Genomic DNA, 26,124 nt, shown 5'->3' on the forward strand with positions numbered 1-26,124 from the left:
TTAGTAATATTGTTTTTTGCTATTGCTAGTATATGAATTATGATAGTACGAGAGTCCACAGGAAAATTATCTATTCCTATATGAAGGAGAGCTATAACTGGGTTTGGAGTCGTTGAAACTGTAGATATGGTGGAGATCAGCTGAAATACTTTGTTCCAATACGATGTGAGAGATTTACAAGACCAAAGTATATGGAGGAGCGTTCCTATTTCTCCACAGTGTCTCCAGCACTTGGGCGAATGTTGTGTGTAATAGAGATTGAGCTTAACAGGCGTTAGATACCACTGATGTAAGATTTTCATGTATGCTTCCCAATGGGAGTTACATTTAGATGCCTTGTATGTGGTATTGAAGGTTTTCGACCAAGTGTAAGGAGAGACTGGTTGACGAAATATTTTTTCCCAGTTAATCAGGGAAGTAGTGTGAATATTAAACTGAGTGTTATTCATAATGGAGTAGAAGATTGAGATTCCCTTTTTGGGGTATTGTGATCTCTGAAAGAAAAGGTGTGCTCTGGAGGGAATTATTTGTTCTGTCTGAGCTCTTTAAAGACACCTGTCCACCCCACAGTCAGTCAGACACCAACTACTACAATGGGCAAGACCAAAGAGCTGTCAAAAGACACCAGAGACAAAATTGTGGACCTCCACAAGGCTGGAAAGGGCTAGGGGCAATTGCCAAGCAGCTTGGTGAACATAGATCAACTGTTGGAGCAATTGTTAGAAAATGGAAGAGGCTAAAGACGACTGTCAGTCTCCCTCGGACTGGGGCTCCATGCAAGATCTCACCTCGTGGGGTATCACTGATAAGAAAGGTGAGGAATCAGCCCAGAACTACAAGGGAGGAGCTGGTCAATGACATGAAGAGAGCTGGGATCACAGTTTCAAAGGTCACTGTCGGTAGAACACTACGCCATCATGGTTTCAAATCATGCATTGCACGGAAGGTTCCCCTGCTCAAGTCATCACATGTCCAGGCCCGTCTGAAGTTTGCCAATGACCGTCTGGATGATCCAGAGGAGGCATGGGAGAAAGTCATGTGGTCAGATGAGACCAAAGTAGAACTTTTTGGTCTAAACTTCACTCGTCGTGTTTGGAGGAAAAAGAAGGATGAGTTACATCCCAAGAACACCATCCCTACTGTGAAGCATGGGGGTGGTAACATCATGCTTTGGGGGTGCTTTTCTGCGAAGGGGACAGGACGACTGCACTGTATTAAAGAGAGGATGAATGGGGCCATTTATTGTGAGATTTTAAGCAACAACCTCCTTCCCTCAGTCAGAGCATTGAAGATGGGTCGTGGCTGGGTCTTCCAACATGACAAGGACCCGAAGCACACAGCCAGGATAACCAAGGAGTGGCTCCGTAAGAAGCATATCAAGGTTCTGGAGTGGCCTAGCCAGTATCCAGACCTAAATCCAATGGAACATCTTTGGAGGGAGCTGAAACTCCGTGTTGCTCAGCGACAGCCCTGAAACCTGACGGATCTAGAGGAGATCTGTGTGGAGGAGTGGGCCAAAATCCCTGTTGCAGTGTGTGCAAACCTGGTCAAGAACTACAGAAAACGTTTGACCTCTGTAATTGCAAACAAAGGCTTCTGTACCAAATATTAACACTGATTTTCTCAGGTGTTCAAATACTTATGTTCAGCAGTGCAAGACAAATAAATTCTTTAAAAATCATACAATGTGATTTTCTGATTTTTTTTTTTAAATTCTGTCTCTCAGAGTGGGAATGCACCTACAATGTGAATTTCAGACCCCTCCATGATTTCTAAGTGGGAGAACTTGCAAAATCGCAGGGTGTTCAAATACTTCTGTTCCTCACTGTATAAACATGGTTCCAGCATACTCCTGCGTGCAGCCAACTCATATAAAGCGAATGCATATAAATCAGCTGTGCCTAGATTGTCCCCAAGCTATCAACTCAAGCCAATTCCTACCTATAACACATAACTTTTGAGTGGACATCCCTTTTAAATAAAGCTCAATATTTCAGTTCATGACAAATTCCAGCTATGCCATCTCTTTGGATTATTCTCTTTCAATGAAGCTCATTATGTCATCTCAAGCCATGCTTCACCTATAACACATCTCCTTTGAGTTGACTGACTCTCCGAATGCTTTTTATCAATAAACTGTTAACAAAAATTACAATTAAAAGTGTAGATAAACTGTAGGGGGGGGGTCTGTAATACAGAGAGATAGTTGGAAACAATAATTGATATGAGTGCATCGTGCAGCAGAGGTAAAAAGCACAGGAAGTTGCTAGCTCACAAGATTTATGTCAGGTACAACGGGTACAGTATATATTTTGCACTTATCAAGCAGACATAACAAAACCCTTTCAATTGTATACATTTATAGACCCATACAGAGCAAATAAGAGAAGTCTATTGTTAGGACTTACATACACTTTAATAGAATCAGAAAACTGGATCTAAAACAGAAAAGAGGAACATCTTGGAATCTAATGCACACATACCAGAGGCACATCCTAAAAAAAACTAACACACTTAAAGCAGAGGGACTTCTTAGAATCTAACACATGAATCAGGGGGACTTCGTGGAATCTAATATACATGTTCAAGGGGACATCATGGAATCAAATGCATATGAACTGAAGGGACTCCATGGAATCTAACACACATGAACTAGGGGGATGTCATGGAATCTAACACACATCAACCAAGGAGACATCACTGAATCTAAAACATATGAACCAGGGAAACATTATGGAATCTATATGGACCAGAGGTACATCATGGAATCTAACACACAAGAACTAGAGGGACACCATGGAATCTAACACACATGAACCAGAGTAACATCATGGAATCTAACACACATGAATCAAAAGGACATCCTGAAATCTAATACACATGAACCACAGGGACTTCATGGAAGCTAAAACACAATCTAAGGGACATCATGGAATCTAGCACACGTGAATTACAGGGTCGTCACGGAATCTAACACACATGAGCCAAAGGGACATTCTAGACTAACACACATGAGCAAGTGTGGCAACATGGAATCTAAAAACAGATGAACCATAGGGACTAAATTAAATCTACCACACATGAGCCATATGGACATCATGCAACCTAACACAGATCCACCAAGGAGGAATCACTGAATCTAACACACATGAGCCAGAGGGAAATTATGAAATGTATATGAACCAGAAGGATATCACTGAATATAACACACATGAGCCAGAGGGACATCATGGAATCCAACACACATCAACAAGAGGGATATCATGGAATCTAATGTACAAAAACCAGAAGGACAACATGGAATCCAACAGACATGAACCAGAAGGACACACGTGGATCAGAGAGACATCATGGAATTGAATGCACCTGAACCAGAAGGATAGTTTGGAATCCAACACACATGAATCAGGGAGAGATCATGGAATCTAAAACACATGATCCATAGGGACACCATGGAAACTAACGTACGTGAACCAGAAGGACATCATGGAATCCAGCATATATAAACCAGAATGACATGACAGAATGTAACACACATGGACCACAAGGACATAATGAATCTACATGAACCAGATGGACATCATTGAATCTAATACAAATGAGCCAGAGGGGCATCATGGAATCCAACAGATATGAACCAGAAGGACATCATAGAATCTAGCACACATGAACCATAGAGACATCATGGAAACTAACGTACGTGAGCCAGAAGTACATGATGGAATCCAGCACACATGAATCAGGGAGAGATCATGGAATCTAAAACACATGAACCATAGGGACATCATGAAATCTAACGTATACGAACCAAGAGGACATGATGGAATCCAGCACATACAGTATAAACCAGAATGACATAACAGAATGTAACAAACATGGACCACAATAACATTATGGAATTTACATGAACTAGAGGGCCATCATGAAATCTGCATAAACCAGAAGGACATCATTGAATCTGATACAAAATGAGCCAGAGGGGCATCATGGAATCCAACACACATCGACAAGAGGGATATTATAGAATCTAATGTACATGAACCAGAAGGACATCATGGAATCCAACAGACATGAACCAGAAGGACATTGTAGAATCTAATACACATGGACCACAGGGACATCATGGAATCTAATGCACCTGAACCAGAAGGACATTATGGAATCCAGCACACATGAATCAGGGAGAGATCATGGAATTTAGCACACATGAACCATAGGGACGTCATGGAATCTAACGTAGGTGAGCCAGAAGCACACGATGGAATCTAGCACACATGAACCATAGGGACATCATGGAATCTAACACATATAACACACATGGACCACAAGGACAGCATGTAAATTACATGAATCAGAGGGCCATCATGAAATGTACATGAACCAGAAGAAAATCCTGAAATCTTACAGGCATGAACCAGAGGGAATCATCATAGAATCCATCACACATGAGTAAGGGGAATATCATGGTGTATTTGGTCAGCAACAAAAACCCAGGACATTTCAAGGACAGCAAATTCCAAAAACAAAGGCAGGAACTTCCCTACAGCTAATCACAGTTTCATATGAGTCCAGGAAAGGGACTGTCCCTCTAAATGAGAAACATTTGTCAGAATGATGGGACTACCACCTCTAGCAGGCACCATAGGGCATGCTGAGACCTGTAGTTCCATCCTTTAGGATGACAAGGGCAGTCCAAGCCCAGGAGAGCCTGCAGAAGCATTAGACAGGTAATTAGTGTGTGTGGCTGCAGTGACAGTGGCGTTGGAGGGGAGCAGCGCTCCTTGATGCGATCAGATTAGCCCAGATTATGCAGATGACTTTAAAAAAGCGCTAAGTGTCTATTGTCGGACTGGCTTTGGACGGAGAGCCTGTGGCAGAGGAAGCGGCTACTTCAGGGACTTCGGATCAGGGACCCCTGAAACACAAGTAAGTTGTATGTGTCGGCAGACGTGTCCTCAACGCCCTCCCAGCGCTATGACCAGCGACAGAAAGGCTTCATGCACGTATATTGTCCCCTTTTTTCCCCACCAGAAAATGCCGGTCATCAATATAGAAGATCTGACGGAGAAAGATAAATTAAAGATGGAAGTGGAGCAGCTGAAGAAGGAGGTGAAGCTGGAGAGGCAGCTGGTGAGTGCCGGGGCTGCAAACTTCTTCAAGCACTTCTCCTTTTTGGGCAAAGTTTAGGAAAGCTTTGATTTGTCTTTTTTTTTGTTTGCTTTTTTATTTATGGTTACTTTAGTTAACAATATTTGTTACTTCATTCATACAAAAAAGTGTTGCAATTTTTTAACCCAAACGTTTGTGCAAACTTTTAAAAATTAGGACGGTCTGCATTTTTTCCTTAGCAGAAGGAAGCTTTTTTTGTTTATCTATAAACTTTTTGCTAAATTGGCATTTTTTTGCCTACACAGAGCAAAGCTTGTGATGGACATTGATCCTTTTTTTGTTTTCTTTAGGCGCCTGTGCAAATTTTTCAAAGGTTAACTTGGAAAGTTTCTGCGTTTCTGCAAACCTTTGATCCAAAAATATTAGGATTGTCTGCATTTTGTTTTCTTTAGCAGAAAGAAGCTTTTTTTTTTCTTTTTTTTTTGCTGTAATGTTTTTGCTATGTAGACATTTTTTTCTATGCAGAGCAAAACTTGTGATACACATTGATCCTTTTTGGTGTGTTTTATTTTTTTTAGGAGGTGCTTCTGCAAATTTTTTTGTGCAAACCTTTGATCTAAAAACATCAGAACTGTCTGCATTTTTTTTTTTAGCAAACTTTTTTTTTGTTTTAGCTGTAATGTTTTTGCTATGTAGGCAGGGGCGGACTGACCATTTGGAAACTCGGGCACTGCCCGAGGGACCAGGGTCAGTAGGGGGCCCCCATGAGATGTCCCTGGTACCTTTTTCATAGGCTTTTTTGAGTTTGGGCAAGGACACAGGGGCCCCATGATCCCCTATTGCCCAGGGGCCCCATGAGTTGTCAGTCCGCCCCTGTATGTAGGTATTTTTCTCTATGCACAGCAAAGCTTGCGATACACCGTGATCCTTTTTGTTGTTGTTTTTTTGATTTGTTTTTTAGGAGGTGCTTCTGCAAATTTTGCAAAGATTAACTTGAAAAGTTTGTGCAAACCTTTGATCCAAAAGTGTTAAGAAAGTCTTCATTTTTTTTTCCTTTGCAGAGGTAACACTTTCCAGGTACTTATATAGCACTGTCAAATTTTATACAGTGCTTTACATATATTGTACATTCACATCAGTCCCTAACCCTCAAGGAGCGTACAATCTAAGGTCCCTAACTCACATTCATACACTAGGGCCAATTAGGCAGGATCCAATTAACCTACCAGCATGTCTTTGGAGTGTGGGAGGAAACCAGAGTACCTGGACAAAACTCACGCAGTCACAGGGAGAACATGCAAACTTAAAGCAGGTGGTGCTTTGGTTGGGATTTGAACCAATGACCCTTTTACTGCCAGGTGGATGTGCTAACCAGCCACTGTGCTGTTGCGAGGTTTTCTTTTCTTTTCCTTTATTTTGCAAATCACCATATTTTAACTATAAATTTTAGTTCGCCATCCTTTTGGGTTGATATTTTTCTTTCAGAAAATATGGCTCCAAAAGTGCGTGCAGATCTATTTTCTGCACATCAACTACCTGCAGAGATTGCTGCAAAGTTTGCATTCATATTTTTTTTTCTTTTTTGCAATATTACTGATTTTAGTTTGGTATTTTTTTTGTATGCTTGTGGATGTTGATGTTTTTCAATTTTATTTTCTGAAGGCGCTTGCAAACATTTTGCTCAGAAAGTTTTCTGTGTACATTTTTTTTTTACTTTTTTTCACTTCTTTATATCAGGCCAAGGTGTTGAAAATATGATAGCAGCACTTAACCCTTTGAGGACCGTAAGATTTTGGAATGCCAAAAGAATCAATTGTTTTGTTTTTAAAGTTTGTACACTTCAGTTGCTGTAACTAAGCCATTTCATGAAATAATTGGCAAAAAGCTAGATCCATTTGTTGTTTGTTGATAAGAACTAATATTTTGACTCAAACCAAAAAAAAAAAAAAAGAAGAGTTTTAAGTTCTTAATCAGATGATACATGCAATTAAAAACATGGGACAAATACGTCCTTTGGTCCTCAAAGGGTTTTAACCACCTGTTTTAACCTTGAAAAGCCCACACTGCTGTTCTGCAGCTGCGCTCATTACACAGTTTCAGGGTGGTTGTGGTGTTGCCCCATTCACTTAAGATTACCCCATCCACAGGGTGACAACACTGCTGTGCAATTACTTCAGAACAAACAGTGTTGTCACTCTATTACAGGATATAAGAAAACAACAAACCTACTGGCAGGATCAACATGTAATAAATCTGTGGTTTTGCCCATAGTGACACCTTCAATAAGCACTGGAATGCTTAGTGTGTTGCTTCCATCCCTCCCAAGCAATAATACCTCACCTTTTGGGTATAATGAGTCTTTTCAGTTGGGGTCTTCCAGGACCTTGCATGTGGAAACATTTACATAGATTGTATGAACTAGAGCCTAGGTTTTTTTGTTAATGCTGATGACTAAATTTCCTGTAACCCCCCGCCCCCCATAACATTTTGGTACCTGTTGATCCTGCTAGAAGATTTGTTGAATTTCCACTTCTGGTAACAGGGTGACATCACTAATCCTTCTGCAGTGAAATCACTATGGGGTTGTCACCCTATTGACATAGAAAAAAAAAAAACATTATAATCCTACACCCACAGTTGATCCAGAGGAAGGTAAAAAAAAAACCCAGCAAAGCATGATCCAATTTGCTCCTGCAGGGAAAAAAATCCTTCCTGATCCCCCGAGAGGCAATCGGATATTCCCTGGATCAACTTTACCTATAAATGTTAATATCCAGTTATATTCTATGTATCCAAGAAAGAATCCAGGACTTTTCTAAAGCAATCTACTGAGCTGGCCAGAACCAACTCTTGAGGGAGTCTATTCCATATTTTCACAGCTCTTACTGTGAAAAAACCTTTCCGTGTTTGGAGATTAAATCTCTTTTCCTCCAGAAGTAGAGCGTGCCCCCTTGTCCTCTGTGATGACCTCAGGGTGAATAACTCAGGTTAAACAAAGTAGTCTGTGATGGACCTTGTGTAAAAAAAACAAATTAAAGCCCAACTCCAGGTAATACCATTTAAATACACTTACAACAGCACTTTTCCTTTGTATTAAGAACTAGCATTTTTGATGGACAGCTTGGCCAGCAGGTAAAGGTGGCAAAATATATGGATACATTCCAGCACCTACTTTTTTTGGCTGCACTCTGTGACAGGGAGCCTCACTGGGAGGAGGGATGGATGCACTGACTCTCCAAATTACTCAGCATGGTCGGAATTAGCACAATAGAGCATCAAGGGGTTCTGGACTCCCAGTTCACCAATTAGGATATTTAATGGGTGGTGGGGTAATAAAGTAAATAATGAATGAGTATAAATTTTTTCATGTGACCATATAAAATGCGATTGGTGACTCTGGGCAACATTTCCACTTTGCTTTGCTGCAATTCAGTACCTGTGTGTATCTGAGCTGCATTTTTTCTGGGGGGGGGGGGGGGTTCGCAGGTGAGCAAGAGAAGTAGAGAGGGACTGGAACTGTTGACCCTTCTCTGATGTTTCTTACTAAAGAAAGCAGAACTGCAGAAGTCTGGTGCCACGTTAAATAATTTTCTGCAGCATCCGGGAACAAGGCAGTACCAACTCCTCTGACTTCATGATGCCCCATGAAGGTTTCCCCATTGGGCTAGAATTGGGGCTCATCCTTAGCTGCAGGGGCATTCTTTAACTGTATTGCACATTAACAAACACGCCATTCAACTCTCCCCACAACACTGCATTGTGATGCGCTGTCACATGTTGGAACATGTTAGGAGTTGCATAAAAGCACACATGCAGCATTTATATGCAAGACGCCTGAATGTGTGAACAGAGCACATTATTATTATACAGTATTTATAAAGCGCCAATAGTTCGCTCAGCGCTGTACATTACAAAGGGGGAGAGAACATGTGACAGAACAATACCAATACAATGCAAAACATGAGGGGATCGAGGGCCCTGCTCTTTCGAGCTTACAATCTAGGAGGGAGGGGATGGTGGTACAGGAGGAGATAGCTGTGGGGGATGGAGTGGTAGGAAGAGTGGAGGAGGTCGGCAAGTTAGCAGGGGGTGGGGTAGGCTTCCCTGAAGAGATGGGTTTTCAGGGTGCGCCTAAAGGAGAGGAGAGTAGGTGATAATCTGATGGATTGGGGCAGGGAGTTCCAGAGGATGGATGACACCCTGGAGAAGTCCTGGAGGCGGGCATGGGAGGAGGAGACCAGGGAACTAGAGAGAAGGAGGTCTTGTGAGGAGCGGAGTGTGCGTTTTGGGTGGTACTTGGATATTAGGTCAGTGATGTAGTTCGGGGCAGTATGGAGGACAGCTTTGTACGTCAGTGTTAGGATTTTGAATTTGATCCGTTGCGCAATCGGAAGCCAGTGGAGGGATTGGCAGAGGGGGGTGGCGGAAACGGAGCGGTTGGAAAGGTGAATGAGTCTGGCTGCCGTATTCAGGATCGACTGAAGCGGGGATAGCCAGCGGCGAGGCAGGCCAGTGAGGAGGGAGTTGCAGTAGTCGAGTCGTGATATGATGAGGGAGTGGATGAGCTGTTTAGTGGTTTCTGGGGTTAGGAACGTGCGGATTTTGGCGATGTTGCGGAGGTGGAGTCTGCACGAGTTTGTTAGTGATTGGACTTGGGACTGGAAGGATAGGTTGGAGTCCAGAATGACACCAAGTACTCTGGCCTGAGGGGCGGGTTTGATGGTGGCATTGTTGGACGTGATAGAAAGCAATTGTTTTCAGTGTGTCCTTGCCCTGAGCCTGCAATGATCAATGCTGACTAGCACAGCTGAACAGACATGGTGCAACATATAACTAGGTTTTTAATTTTGGATATGGTAGAAACAGGTTGAAACATTTGTCTTTTTTTTTTCCCCATCTGTGTCCAATAGGGACAAAAGCTAGGGGAATCCTCTCTTAGGCTAGGTTCACACCAATGCAGTTTGTGTTTGATGCGTTTGTGCAGTGCGTTTTGCACGTTTGCACATAGGTTTTTGATGCGCCTTGGATTTTTTTTTTCCCAACTTGTTGCATCCAAAACACACTACATGCACTTCTGCAGCGTCTCCATTGAAGTCTATAGAACCAAAAGCGCAACGTTTTGTGTTTAAAAAAAATCCCTGATCTTTTCCAAAAAATGCACTGGGTGAAAACGCGGAGATGTGGACGTGTCCCATAGGATATCATTTTAAATGGACTGTAGTGCGTTTCTGCAAAACACAAAGGGAAACGCACAGGTGTGAATCTAGACTTAGACAGTTGCCACCAGAACAAGTATCTTCTCTATTCCTGGAATGGTGACAACACAACATTTTAGATTTTCCTTCTCTTGAGGCACTCAACCGCCCCTCTGAAAAGTGATCCACAGCGGATCATTTTTCAGAGGACGGTAGAGCAGCAGCTGCTAGGCATTCTGATACTGCCAGCTCTTGAATGCCAACTGAACAGGCATTTGCTATTGAAATACTGTACTGCAGGCCCCTCGCTGCAGTGCGGGCCCATTCACTGGAATGGGTTGCAATTGACAGCTGTGCTGCCTGCCAAACATGAAATCTAAACAAATCATTGTGGCTGCAGCAATATGCACAACCCCCAGGCTGAAAAAAGGTGGGCGGCAAAAATGTGGATCGCCTGCCTTCTTTTACCACACCCTGTCCATCCATGTAAATGAGGCCTAATGGACACTGCCTGCCAGACACGTCATGTCGTATTTTTGCTATGGTGTGAAGCTGCGGTGTTATGTACTATCCTCTCTGGTCTCCATTGCACAGTTTAGGTAGGCAGTGAAAATATGGATCAGATCTTTTTAACGGCCCCTGGCTGCCCGCATGAAGGAGGCCAGACACCAACAACAAATACATAAAACCTCAGGGATGGATAACCCCTTCCTAACTTTTGGATGCACTAAGTCAAAGAGGCCAAAATTGCAGGCTGTCGATACTGTTTTCTGGGTGACGGCAACATGAATTGAAAGCGAAGCTCCACCCAAAAGGGAACGTTCCGCTTTCAGTACTGGTTTCCAGCACCCTATGAGGAATTGCCACTTTTGGGGAGTGGCAGGGGTGGAGGTGGTAGTGGGTACCCTAATTTGACAGGTACAATTGAGCGCCTAGGCGATTGGAAGCGGACGTTGTCCCCCCCCCCCATCCCTGCCCGTAGTCTTCTGGGACACATGACAGGTCCCTGAAGACTAACGGGACTATTCATAAAGCGCATGCGCAGTGGGCATCCGTAAGCTGTCATAGCCACACTTGCCAGCGCTGGGGAGTGAGGATGACCGGTGAAACCGGCTGCGGTGAACACACTGCAGGATTGAGGGACAGGTAAGTGGCTGTTTTTTTTTTTTAAAAGTCAGCAGCTACAGTTTTTGTAGCTGCTGATTTTCATTTTTTTTTTAGCTTTGACCGGCGCTCCACTTTAAAATATAGGTGAAGCCTCGCCATGTAAAACAACCCATTCCATTTAAAATAAAACTGAAAGGTAAAACAATTGTGTGTACATCTATATAAAAAAAATTAGCACTTTTTTCCCCTTTTTTATAAGTGAGAACATACCCTATGTTCTCAGCTGAAGAAGCGTTGGGGGAGGAGAAACAGCAGTAGACTGATCTTCCCAGTGAATGACTGTGGTGTGTGGGGGGGAGGGGGTGTGTCAAGACAAGTCTAATCATTGGAGGAGAGCAGGCTGAGTTCCCAGCACAGCCAGAACACTGACCACGCTGTACTCTCATGCCTAGTGTGGTCAGTTTTTACTAGGAAAGCAGAGGAACTGGCAGGAACACCAGCGATTTCACACAAAGGAAGCAACACAAAGAGAACATTAGACGTTTTCATACATGGTACAGCAGGCACATATCAGGAATATGAAATGTTGGGGTAATATATTATTTAATAAAGTTATTTCTGCAGCTAAAATGATTGAGCACTGAAAGCAATAATCCATAGTAACCAATCCGGGCAGACTTTGCAGAAGCCCAAAAGGATAATTTGATTACTGGCCATTTTTTTTCACTTTGCCCTAATAAATAAAAAAAACATAGAAACAAAACAAAAAAAATAACACCGCGATATTTTGTTCACCAATCTTACACCCCGGTCACATTAATCCTGACCTTGAATTCCTGCGACTTCACAAGTCGGGATGCCATTGCAATTGGCGGTGTGATTTGCAAGACATCTGACACAGATGTCTACGCAAATCGCACCAAAAGTAGCGCATGTACTACTTTAGAAATCAGTGCAGCTCCGACCAAGTCAGAACCGTACCGATATAACCGCTGTAATGGAGGACAATAGGGTGCGACTTGCCATGTGATATGCAAGTCGCACCCAGTGTGACCGGGGCAGGGGCGGACTGACAACTCATGGGGCCCCCGAGCAATAGGGGATCATGGGGCCCATGTCCTTGCCCAAACTCAAAAAAGCCTATGAAAAAGGTACCAGGGGCATTTTATGGGGCCCCCTACTGACCCCGGGCCCTTGGGCAGTGCGCAAGTTTCCAAATGGTCAGTCCGCCCCTGGACCGGGGTGTTATGCTGTGGTTGAATGAATTTAGCAGACAGAAGCAAGTGAGAAACAGGTACAAATAACATGCTGCTCAGTTCAATTCTGTGCTGCTCAGGGGGAATAGGTTAGGATTAGTGACCCCCCCAGCTCATGGTTATTGCAGAGCTGAGATTAGGAAAGCCATACCTCCAATCCTATTACCATAAACCCTTCAGCCTTGTCCTATATGAAACGTCTTCTCAGGTCACCCAGGGGAGGAAAACATTGCAGGAGCGATACAAATGTATATGAGGTTACATTGTTACTTCATGACCCTGCTCACCCATTCTATAAATAGGATGCAATGATACAGTTTTATATAAATAGAATTTAAAGGGTAACTCCACTTTCGTGGGAAAAACATTGCAAATAAAAAGAAACCAATAATATAGGCTATACAATTGTGACACAAATCGTATTGTAATTGAATGTTATTAAAAATTGCCTTTTCCTTTTTATTTTGCAGCTGCTGTAATTTTCTGTAAAATGTAATATGGTGGCCTGGAGGCAGGGGCGTCCCTAGGGTTGGTGTCACCCAGTTCGATAACACTTGGTGACACCCCCTCCGACGATCCTTGCAAAATGGATCAGATCTGCGGATTGAGCATAATGGATCAGAGTCGATCCATTATGCTCCCCATTCCGCAGATCTGATCCATCCTACGGGGATCGTCGACTTTCTTTACAACTTATCTTTTCGTGGAGCAGGACCGGTGTCACCCTGTATAGGTTGCATGCCGACGATCCCCGCAGGATGGTTCGGATCTGCGGATTGAGCATAATGGATTGGAGTCCGAGCCATTATGCTCCCCAACTCGCCGATCAGATCCATCTTGCAGGGATTGTTGGCTTTTACAATTTACCTTTTTGTGGAGCAGGTCCAGGGTCACCCCGTGTGATAGTTGTCACCCGGAGCGGTGCGCACCCCCCTGCACCTGCCTTGGGACGCCGCTGCCTGGAAGCATTCTCCACACACAGATGGTGGACAGAACATCTCCTGAAAATGTCATTTCCTGCTTATGTGGTTGGCTGATTTTCCCAGAAGTTTGCACTAAGTCAGATTTTGGGCATCCCCTGCAACAAAATGTCATTTTTGGTTTGAGACTCTTAAAGGAAAATCAAGTCTAAGACCCCAGTCACACCAGGTGCGGATTGGCATGTGATTTGCATGCCATACGACTTGAAAATTGCATGGCAAGTCACAATTACAGTGGTTATATTGGTGCGCTTCTGAGTCGATTGGAGCCACACTGATTTCTAAAGTAGTACATGCACTGCTTTTGGTGTGATTTGCATAGACATCTGTGTCAGATGTCTTGCAAATAGTACCCCAAATCAGCATGTCATCTGACTTTGAAATCGTGCGACTTCAAAGTCCGGATCGGTGTGACCAGGTTGTAAGGGTTGGTTCAAACTACATGCATTCAAGTGCATATTTTTCTGCATCTAAAAACACACAGAAATTAGGTTACATAGCTGTCAATGTCAGTTCATATCAGTGCTTGCAGTTCCAGTGAGTTCTGGTCCCAGAAAAAAAAAAAAAAAAGAACAGGCTGCATTTTTTTCTGCACAGAACTGTACTGGAATGCGGTAAAACACATAAAAAAAATGCACCTGAACACACTAGAATGCATCAAAATGCACTGGACCCCAAATGACCCAAACAATGGAGGGGGAAAAAAAAGCATCTGGAATGCATAAAAAAAAAAATGTACTGAAAACGTGTAAAAAAAAAAAAAAAAAGTCGAAAACACGCATGCAGAAACACATCCAGACTGCATTTCTATGGTTTGAATTGGCCCTAATGGGATGCAGACCCTGCCACTTTCCTCCTTAGAGCTTTGCAGGTGCAGCAGCTGATTTATAATTACTCTTTAAAGAAGTTTAACCACTTGACTATCGGGCACTTTTACCCCCTTCGTGCCCAGTTTTCAGCTTTCAGTGCTGTTGCTCTTTGAATGACAATTGCGCAGTCATGCAACATTGTACTCATATTAAATTTTTATCATTTTTTTCACACAAATATAGCTCTTTTGGTGGTATTTAATCATTACTGGGTTTTTTATTTTATGCACTATAAATGAAAAAAAAAAGAAAAAAAAATGGGAGGAAAAAAAGTTTGTTTCCCTTATAAAATTTTGCAAACTGGTAAATATTCTCCTTCGCTGATGTGCATTGATGAGGCTGCACTGATGGGCACTGATACGCTGCACTGATGGGCACTGATGGGTGGCACTGCTGGGCACTTTTGGGGCTGCACTGATAAACAGGGCACTAAAAATCAGTGCCCTGATTATCAGTCCAGATGTCCTCTGACTCTTGCCGGTTATGGGCAGTACTTTCATCACGCTATGACAGCATGAGGAAAGTGCTGCCAATGGAGTTTGCATGTTCTCCCTGTGCCTGCGTGGGATTCCTCCGGGTTCTCCGGTTTCCTCTCACACTCCAAAGACATGCTGGTAGATTGATTGGCTCCTGTCTAAATTGTCCCTAGTATGTGTATGTATGAATGTGAGTTAGGGACCTTAGATTGTACGCCCCTTGAGGGTTAGGGACTGATGTGAATGTACAATATATATATGTAAAGTGCTGTGTAAATTGATGGCGCTATATAAGTACCTGAAATAAATAAAAATTAATAAAGAAAATAAATAACCGGCAACTGTGTTTACTTAGTGATCTGCTTTGTCATTGGACACAGCTGATCACGTGGTAAAAGGACGCTGTGATTGGTCTTTTACCTTGTCACGTGATCAGCTGTGTTTGTAAGACACAGCTATCACTGACATCACCGGGAGCGTGCCGCTGTGGGCGCGTACTGGGAGGATGTCATATGACGCTCTCCCAGAACTGGACAACGGCGCTGTAGCAGTCATTTGGCTATAGCCTGGTTGTCAAGTGGTATTAAACCGAAAATCAAACATTTATTATAGTACAGCTTATCAGCTTTTAGATGTGATGGCTGCATTAGTTTTCTTTTTTAGACTTTCTTTCTTTGATGTTTACCTGGCAATCTGACCAGTAAAGCAGGCAATGGATGATACAATTTTCTCTCTTCCAACCACAGGTTAAAGGGGGAAAAAAAAAAAAAAGAAAAGATTGCTAGATTCCCCCAATTTAGTACAGTCAACGTTGATGGGGAATCCCTCCCGCAATGCTATTGAGTTCTGCTAGCGGGAAGCCTTCTTGGTCTGCAGAACAATGCTCTCTGCTGATGGCTATAGCTGCCAGAAGTGATCACATGCTAAAAATCAAACAGGCTGGTTGTACTGATGTCAATTGATGGATCGACTTCAGTACAACCACCCCGCCCATAGATGGGTCGAATCTCGGCCAGTCCCTACTGAACCGGTCAAGATTCGATTCATCTATGGCCGGCATAAGTCTGTAGTTTTCAAAAAAACAAGCTCTCTTTCAGACGTATCATTTACAGGGATGAGACAAACCATTCAACACTGGCAGTGGTGCTTACCATGATCAGCTTTTATTTATGTAAAACTTTTATCCCAAAAGGAACAAAAAACTGTTTTCTTTAACCAATTATAAAGTATTGGTTGGAGTTTGGCATCAATTTGTTAGTGTTTTTAAATCTGCTAGTACATTTAACACACCCTTCCCCCCAGACTGACAGTACAGACTTCACACCTATGCAGTTTGCGTTTGATTCGTTTCTGCATTGCGTTTTGGTTTGTGCACATGCGGTTTTGCCACGTTATTGATGCTTTTTTTATGCGTTTCCAGTTTTCTTTTTTCTTGTTGCTAGGCAAATTTAAAACACAAAATGCTTAAAAAATGTGGCAAAAAACACACTACATGCTTTTCTGCAGCGTTTACATTGAAGTCTATAGAACCAAAAACGTAACGTTTCGTGTTTAAAAAAGTCCCTGACCTTTTCCAAAAACCACACCGGGTGAAAACGTGGAGCTGTGAACACGTCCCATAGGAGATCATGTTAAATGGACTGTAGTGCATTTCTGGAAAACACAAAACGCTGCAGAAAACACTTAGGTGTGAACCTGGGGTTATACAGGAAATGTGTTACTGACCAGAACGCCAGGTGAAAACAGAGGGAATAAACATAAAAAAGGAAAAGTAAGGCAGCTACCACATCTAATGATTAGCAAGCTGCAATATATTGTATTTTGGGGGTTTAATACCACTTTATGCTCATAGTTTGCCTTTCCTGGTTCCTTTCCTAACCCCTCATTCATCTGCTAATTAAACTTTTAAATAAAACCCTTCTTTTTTCATTACAAAGCTTATTTTATATCCAATGATATCATCACTGGGTCTCTGTGCTTTTCTATGCAATCATGGCTGGTGGGAAGAACAGGCAGGGCGCTGTACATAGCTTCCTGAAAACATCGCAGCATCCTGCCTCTGTATTCTTACCAAGATACCTCATCCCCAGGGGCGGACTGACAACTCATGGGGCCCCCGGGCAATAGGGGATCATGGGACCCCTGTGTCCTTGCCCACACTCAAAAAAGCCAATTAAAAAAAAAAAAAAGTACAAGGGGCATTTCATGGGGCCCCCTACTGACCCCGGGCCCTCGGGCAGTGTCCGAGTGCTTGAATGGTCAGTCCACCCCTGCTCAGCCCTGAATCAAAAGCAGTGGGCTGGCTCTTGGGAGAAGTTATGCAAATATAAAAATGCCTTGGTGGGAGAATGTCTGTCTGGAGGAGTGGGTGTTCCTAACCAAGCTGTATTTGCATGCAGATCCCTCTAGGTAACACCCACACGTGATAATGATCCTCCATGAGTTAAAGAGCTGAAATCCAATGAAAAAAGGAGGCAAACCAGGAGCAGTCAGGGTAGGGAAGAAAAGCACCCCCTCTTTACACAGGAACAGAGCTGAGGCTATCAATCACAGGTTGTGTGCTGGAGCTCCCTCCCGTGTTACCTTATTTCTTTTGGTGTCGGGAAAACTTCAGAAGTGATTCATGCAGATAGCGAAGGAACAAAGCAACAGACAGAAATGGCACTTAGTGCTCTGAATTGAGACAGGTACACATTATAGGGGGATATGCTTTGTTCATATTTCATGTCTGAGCTTTACAACCACTTTAGGAGAATTGATTGGGATGGGGGGGGGGGGGGGGGGCAGCTCAACCACGTGTTTTTACTGCCAGCCAACCACAAGTCTGGTTCGAACAGTCAAGTTGTAATGTGTATAGTGGGTGTAAGAGGGTAATTCCCCGAGCTTTGTGAAGATTTGCTCTCACGTCCTGTTCCATCTCTGGGACAGAAGAAACAAAAGAAGTTTTAATCCTTTACTTCTCTTTTTAAAAAAAAAAAAAAAAAAAAAGTTTTACCACCCTTTAAATTTGAGTAGAATAAATGTCTTGGGGAGGCCATCACAGATTTTCCATGATTGTAAGACCTCCTTCACACATTTATTTCGGGCCAACAGTGATATCCTGCTGGAGACTCAGTAAAGTTTTTCCGTGAACAGCTGCAGACTTGGAGCCCCATTGAAAGCAATGAGAGGCTGACAGCGCCGGCAGCCTTTCGTGGAGCTCACTTACTGTGGAAAAGTTATGGGCAGGCGTGAAGAAACTCTGTAAAGTAAGAACGCTTTCAAAAATACTTATTTTGATTGTTTACTTATAACAATTTACAAAATGCAAAGTGAGTGAACAGAAGAAAAATGTAAATCAATATTTGGTGTGACTACCCTTTGGCTTCAAACTAGCATCAGTTCAGCTCACCAAGCTCTTTTGAAGAAACGCAAAGAAACGGGCAATGTTGAGAATCGTAGACACTGGTCAGCCAAGGAAACAATGCAGAAGATGGAAGTCACATCATATATACTTCCCTTCAACATCAGAAGATGTCCAGCAGTGCCATGAGTACAGAACTGGCGGAAACCAGTAGGATCCAGGTACACCCATCTACTGTCCGGAGATGTCTGGCTAGAAGTGGTCTTCATGGAAGAATTGCAGCTAAAAAGCCATACCTCTGATGTGGGAACAAGGCTAAGGGACTCAGCTATGCAGGAAAACAGGAATTGGAGTGCAGAAAAATGGCAGCAGGTGCTCTGGATGGATGAGCCAAAATGTGAGATATTTGGCTGTAGCAGGTGGCAGTTTGTTGGAGAGCGGTACTATGAGTGTTCGCAGGCAACATTGAAGCATGGTGGAGGCTCCTTGCAAGTTTGGGGCTGCATTTCTGCAAATGGAGTTGGAGGATCAATGGTGTCCTCAATTTTGAAAAAATGCAGGCAGATAGTTTTCCATTATGCCACACCACCAGAGAGACCTGCGATTGGCCTCGAATTTATTCTACAGCAGGACAATGACCCCAAATATACAGCCAGTGTTATTAGGAACTACCTTCAGCATAAAAAAGACCAAGGATTCCTGGAAGTGATGGTTTTGGCCCTCAAAGAGCCCTGATCTCACCATCATGGAGTCTGTCTGGGATTAAGTGTAGAGAAAGAAGAATCTGATGCAACCTACATCCACCAAAGATCTGTGGTTCCTTCTCCAAGATGTTTGGAACAACCTACCTGCCGAGTTCCTTCAAATACTTTGTGCAAGTCTACCTAGAAGAACTTATGCTGGGTTGGTCACACCAAATATTGATTGATTTGGATCTCTTCTGTTCTTTATTTTTTATCAATTAACAAAATGGAAAGTTAAACTATTAACACTATTTTTGGAAGCATTCTTCATTTACAGCACTTTTTCACACCCGTCTAACTTTTTGCACAGTACTATATAAATCGGACATGAAGTGATTAACCATGGATGATCAACCCTGGACACAGACTGCATCTAGGGCTGATCAGCTGCAGGTAATCACTGCATTTTGGACAGATCCAAGCTCCCTTCCCCATGGAAGTGAATATACTTCTAATGCACATCTGCAGTGGAAGAAGACGTCTGACGGTATGTAAACATTGCAGCGGAACCCGAGGGAACTTGAAGCCAGAACTCAGGAAATAGTCAGCTAGGAAGGGTGAGGGTAGTTTAGGTTAGCACAGTGGGGACTTGGAGGGGAAGGAGATAGGAAAATTTCAAAAATGCTTTTGAAGTGGATCTTTCAGTAACTTTACAGCACTGCGTGAATAAATTACTAAATTGTCACAAAAAAATCTAAAATACAATTAAAAAAAAAAAAAACCTCTACCTTTTATCATTCAAAGGAAGTTGATTTGAGTGGCCAGTGGTGTCTTCAAAGAGGCAAGTTGGCTGTCAAGCAGAAGGTCCTTTGACAGCCAGCATGATAGCTATGTAGTTTACATGTCAGTGGAGCACTGGACTCCAAGGTGATCAATGATGGAAAGGGTAACATTTTTGAGTCTGCTCTTCACTGACATGGAGTATCGCATAAAGTTCCCAGGGTGAGTCTATAGAGTATACAAAAGACAAGAACATCACAAAAATTAAATACGTCTAGTAGAAGTTTCCTTGAATACAATACAAAATATAAAATATTAAAAATAAAATAGCATTTTAAAATATAATTTAAAAAAAAAAATCTCTACCTATCTCTATTCAAAAGGCAGTCAATTTGAGTGGCCGGTAATGTCTTCAAGGAGGTAAGTTGACTAGGTTGGTCGTCAAGCAGAGGGTTATTTGACAGCCAGATGTGCGCTGCAGGAGCGCTGCATTCCAAGGTGACCAGGAATTAATCATGGGTAAAACCTTTTGAGGCTGTTCTTCAACAGCATGGGGTATTGCACAAGGTTCCTGGGGAAATATAATTGTAAATATAAAATAGTTCTCCAAAAATGACTACCTTTAAGCATTCAAAGGAAGCCAGTCTGATTGGCTGGTGGTTTCTTCGAGGTGAGCTGGCTATGTTGGCTGTTAAGCAGAGGGTTCTTTGACAACCTTCTTGATATCTATGTAGTAGATGGATGTTGTAGGAGCTCTGGACTTCAAAGTGACCGAGATTCAATGATGCAACGAGTCAAACTTTTTGAAGCTCCGTTTCATGAACTTGTTTTTTTTTCATGATATCCTTATAGAACCCGGGTATATGAAAGACAAGAGTGTCACAACAATTGAATGCGTCCAATGGAAGGTTTATTAAACACAATAAAAATGTGGGCATCTAATGCATTTTGGGAGCTCAAAAATACTCCTTCTTCAGACATCATACAGATTGGGCTGCAGGTTTAATAAACCTTCCATTGGACGTATTCAATTGTTGTGGTGCTCTCATTTTTTGTATTCTCTAGGAACACCATGATGAGCATGGCTACAACATACAGAAAACAGTTGGCAATCTACTTGATATTTATGTAGAAAATGTACTGTACAGCATGTTGTAGATGTGCAGATGTTCAGTGTGTTGTATGAGTGCTGGACTTCAAGGTGACCAGGATTCAGTGACGCAATGGGGGTTACTTACTAAATCCAGTGCAACTCTGCATAGAAGCCAGTCAGCTTCCAGGGTTTACTGCCAAAGCTTAATACAACATGAGGCATGGAGGAGCTCAGCTATGAGGAAAGATTAGAGGAACTGAATGTATTCTCTTTTGAGAAGAGGAGATTAAGGGGGGATATGATCACCATGTATAATACATAAGGGGGGATATGATCTCCATGTATAATACATAAGGGGGGATATGATCACCATGTATAATACATAAGGGGGGATATGATCTCCATGTATAATACATAAGGGGGGATATGATCTCCATGTATAATACATAAGGGGGGATATGATCACCATGTATAATACATAAGGGGGGATATGATCACCATGTATAATACATAAGGGGGGATATGATCACCATGTATAATACATAAGGGGGGATATGATCTCCATGTAGAATACATAAGGGGGGATATGATCTCCATGTAGAATACATACGGGGGGATATGATCTCCATGTATAATAAATAAGGGGGGATATGATCACCATGTATAATACACAAGGGGGATATGATCTCCATGTATAATACGTAAGGGGGGATATGATCTCCATGTATAATACGTAAGGGGGATATGATCTCCATGTATAATACATAAAGGGGGGATATGATCTCCATGTATAATACATAAGGGGGGGATATGATCTCCATTTATAATACGTAAGGGGGGGATATGATCTCCATGTATAATATGTAAGGGCGGATATGATCTCCATGTATAATACATAAGGGGGGGATATGATCTCCATAAATAAATACATCAGTGGTTCATATAGTGAACTTGGTGTAGAGCTATTCACCCTGAGGTCATCACAGAGGACAAGGGGGCACGTCTGGAGGAAAAGAGATTTAATCTCCAAAGATGGAAAGGTTTCTTCACAGTAAGAGCTGTGAAATGTGGAATAGACTCCCTCAAGAGTTGGTTCTGGCCAGCTCAGTGGATTGCTTTAAAAAAACGGCCTTGGTTGTTTCTTAGATACACAGAATATAACTCGATACGAACATTTTTAGGTAAAGTTGATCCAGGGAATATCCGATTGCTGCTCGGGGAATGAGGAAGGATTTCTTTTCCCTGCAGGAGCAAATTAGATCATGCTTTGCTGGGGTTTTTTGCCTTCCTCTAGATCAACTGTGCGTATAGGATTCTAACTTTTTTTTTTAATGGTTGGATTTTTGTCTTTTTTCTGCCAGACTATGTAAGAACAAGCTGAAGTTAGAAGCTGATTGGCTACCATGCACAACTGCACCAAATTCTGTGTGCTCCAGTTTTAGTAGATCCACCTCAAAAGGGTCAACTTTCTGAAGCTCCTCTTCATCAACATGGAGTTTTTCATGATGTCCCTGGAGAACCTAGGTATACGAAAGATGAAAGCGCCACAGCAAATAAGTACGTCCAGTAGAAGGTTTATTAAACCTGGTGCCCAATCTGTATGAGGAAGGGTCAGACATTTTCAAGCTCCTCTGCATCAACATGAGGTTTTTCATGATGTCCCTAGAGAACCTGAGTATGCAAAAGACAAGAGTGCCACAACGATTGAATACATCTAGTAGGTTTAAGGAATAAAAAAGTAGGCACCAATGTGTTCCTCAGGGATCATAAACATTGGGCACCAGGTTTAATAAACCTTCTACTGGACGTATTTAATTTTTATGGTGCTCTTATCTTTTGTATAATCCTCATTGGCTTACCTTTACATAGGCTATCCCCACTCCTGTCCATGAATACTGCTGCCAGGCTCTTTCACCTTACCAACTGTTCAGTGTCTGTTACCCCTCTCTGTCAATCCCTCCACTGGCTTCTACATGCCCAATGAATAAAATTCAAAATACTAACAACTTACAAAGCCATCCACATCTCTGCCCCCAGCTACATCACCAACCTGGTCTCAAAGTATCAACCAAACCGCTCTATTCTATCCTCTCAAGACCTTCTGCTCTCGATTTCCCATGTCACCTCCTCCCATGCTTGCCTCTAGGACTTCTCCTGAGCTTCTCCCATGCTATGGAACTCCCTACCCCCATCTGTCTGGCTGTCTCCTAATCTATCCACCTTTAGACGATCCCTGAAAACCTCTTTAAAGAAGCCTATCCTGCTTCTACCTAGTAAACCGCCATTTATTTCCTCCATCAGCTCATCCCCCCACAGCTATTACCTTTTGTATCACTCAACCCTTCCTCCTAGATTGTAAGCTCTAACGAGCTGGGCCCTCTGTTTCCTCTTCTACCAAATTGTATTGTAACTGTAATGTCTACTTTCATTTTGTAAAGTGCTGAGCAAACTGTTGGCGCTATATAAATCCTGTATAATATACCAAGGTTCTCTAGGGATACCTTGAAAAATCCTATGTTGATGAAGAGGAGCTTAAAAATGTTCGATCCTTTGCATCATTGAATCCTGGTCGCCTTGAAGTCCAGCTCTCCAACTGTACATCTACTGCATAGATATCAAGTAGATTGTCAAAGGACCCTCTGCTTGACAGCCAACCTAGCCAACTCACCTCCTTGAAGACACCACCAGCCAATTAGATTGGCTGCCTTTGATCTGCCACAGTTTAGATCACTGTATGTAGTTCCACCCTAAGAATAAAGTAGGGACACACAACAAGGGATTTTTTCTTTTATATATTTTCTTGTATTACACTCCACTAGGGACAATTCTTATATCTAATCAAATCCTTTTCATGGTTTCAGTATAATAAAGACATATTGCAAGGAACCGAAGGCCTTAATAACCCATTTGTGTGGTATGTTAATGAGCATCATGTCAAGCATCAAAGCACGTTGTGTTACGGCAGCCCATTGAAGTCAATAGGCTGCCAACTCATCAAAACGTAACTAAAGAGGTGCCACAACGTACTATAGTGCATTGCCTTAATTCATTGGAGGGGGGGCATTCAAAAGCGTGGTAATACACACAATCCCACCTCGCATAGATGGAAATGGGCCATAACTGGACCTTCTCTTTCAAATTTCAAAAGTTAGCAAGTCATTTCCAACCAACCTGATCATCAATATCTTCCTTTCTTCTGCTTGAAGGTCTCCAAAATGTGTGAAGAGATCAAGACTTACATCGAAGGCAACTCCGGCGAGGACCCTCTCGTAAAGGGCATTCCAGAAGACAAGAACCCATTCAAGGAGAAAGGAGGATGTGTCATTGCTTAATTTCCCCCCCCCCCCCCCCCCCTCTAGGACTGTTTTCCTCAGTCACGCAATGGTGTAGATAACTCTCTGGCTATTCTGGCTCATTTATATAACCCGATGCTGTACCTCGTGGAAATTCAAGGGAATCCTGAGGGTTTGCACTCCGCTCACCCATACTCTGAGGCCCAGCCATCAGCCTGGGCGCCAAACTCAGAACCAAGAATGTAACTAATTTTACCTCCACCTTAGGGATAACATGTTGCTTTATGGGTTGTACTAGTTTGTTTTAATAAAATATGTGTCTTTAAATGTAATCATCTTTAATGTAGTGTTTAAAAAAAAAACAAATGTATATCACCAATGCTGATGAATTTATTAATCGGCTAAACCAGTATTTTGGTCATATGACAATACTTATATTTCTGCCACATTGTAGAGAAAAAGGAACACACACCCCTTTACATAGCACAGAGCTGAGGCTGTCAACCACAGGCTGTGTGCTGGACCTCCCTCCCCGTCATCTTATTTCTCTTGGTGTCAGGAAAATGTCAGAAGTGATTCTTACAGATAGCAGAGGCAAGAAGCAGATGGTAATGACACTTAGCCCTCTGGACTGATTGAAGTACATACTATTGAGGGATATGCTTTGTTCATATTCCATGTCTGAGGTTTACAACCATTTTAAGGGAATTGATTGGGATTGGAGTGGGGGGGGGGGGTTAAACTAGCCTTACAATGTGAGGAGTGGCATGGGGCAAATTCCATGATATGCAAATGTTCTGTCCTAAATTCTCTCATTGTAGTGTGGAAAATAAGCAGAGGGCCCACTGCTTGTATAAAGGCTGAGGGTTCTTAAGGTGGAGACAGGGAGCTGTAATGGTATTAGGAAGCTATGTACAGCACCCTGCCCAGCCCCTCTAAGCATCCATGATTTGCCTATATTGCATAGAGAAGCACAAAAACCCAGTAATGACATCACTGCATCTAAAGTAAGGTATGTCATGAAAATGGAAAAGTTTTATTTAAAAAAAATAAAAATAAATAATAGTCTGATGAGGGGGGAAAAAGGACGAACCAGAGAAGTCAAAATATAGGCAGATTAAATGGTGCCGACGGTACTCAAATATCTGGCGTCTCGGCAGCCGAGCCTTGACGCCGCAAGGCTGCATATTTACGTACCCAATACAAACACATGCCAAGACCCATATGGAATAAAAATATATTTTAAAATATATTCTTCCCAAATATACTGTAGTGACATATTTGAAATGCTACAATTTTGGCCATATTCAATATATTATTATACAGGATTTACATAGCATCAACAGTTTGCCCAGCGCTTTACAATATATATATATACACACACACACACGTTGAAATGCATTTTTTTTTCAAAAAATATAATAGTACATAGTCTGGCTGAAGAAAAAAAAAATGACAAAAGTCCATCCAGTTCAACCATCGAAAAAAAAAAAAATTATAATCCTATTCCCACAGTTGAATATGAAAATTTTTTTTCAAAAATATAATCTTTTTAAATGTATTCTTCAGATTTTAACAAATAAACAGTAACATAATTTTCACATAGTAATTTTAACATATTTGTAAATGCATTCCAAAAATGTAGATTTGTATTTTTAAAGACATACAGTATATTTGAAATGTATTACTAAAAATATTTTTCATATATTTTGCAATAAAAATGCATTTCAACATGCGATCTATCTATCTATCTATAGAATATGGCCAAAATTGTAGCAGTTCAATTATATGCCAATATATTTGGGAAGAATATTTTTTAAATATATTTCAAATATATATATTTTTTCCATGTAGGGAGTGCATGTCCTGTGCATTCCGACATGTGTTTCCAATCATGTGACTGCTGTGGCAGCCACTCACAATGGCCACATGACCCTAAA

General features: G+C 42.1%; 1 protein-coding gene across 2 annotated transcripts; it reads left to right on the forward strand.

Annotated features, from left to right (window-relative positions):
* The first annotated feature begins 4,583 nt into the window (after nucleotides 1-4,583).
* On the forward strand, nucleotides 4,584-24,516 carry GNGT1 (G protein subunit gamma transducin 1). 2 transcript variants are annotated; one of them, XM_089687129.1, is made up of 3 exons: nucleotides 4,584-4,926; nucleotides 5,032-5,130; nucleotides 24,098-24,516. In XM_089687129.1, the coding sequence occupies exons 2-3, from the start codon at nucleotides 5,035-5,037 to the stop codon at nucleotides 24,221-24,223; spliced, it is 222 nt and encodes a 73-aa protein (XP_089543255.1). In that variant the 5' UTR covers nucleotides 4,584-4,926; nucleotides 5,032-5,034; the 3' UTR covers nucleotides 24,224-24,516. The 2 variants fall into 2 exon arrangements, with proteins under 2 accessions (XP_089543255.1, XP_089543254.1); XM_089687128.1 differs by lacking the exon at nucleotides 4,584-4,926 and having other exon boundaries at nucleotides 4,975-5,130.
* The last annotated feature ends 1,608 nt before the right edge of the window (nucleotides 24,517-26,124 follow it).

This window comes from Staurois parvus, unplaced genomic scaffold (assembly GCF_062004578.1).
Source record: "Staurois parvus isolate SC_StPar_1 unplaced genomic scaffold, SC_StPar_1.0 ptg000418l, whole genome shotgun sequence".
Classification (NCBI taxonomy): domain Eukaryota; kingdom Metazoa; phylum Chordata; class Amphibia; order Anura; family Ranidae; genus Staurois; species Staurois parvus.

Bases quoted from the DNA above. Each gene is read 5' to 3' on its own strand.
- GNGT1 (XM_089687128.1), top strand. From the start codon at position 4,975: ATGACCAGCGACAGAAAGGCTTCATGCACGTATATTGTCCCCTTTTTT. The intron at 5,131-24,097 runs GTGAGTGCCGGG...TTCTGCTTGAAG, and splicing joins TGAAGCTGGAGAGGCAGCTG to GTCTCCAAAATGTGTGAAGA.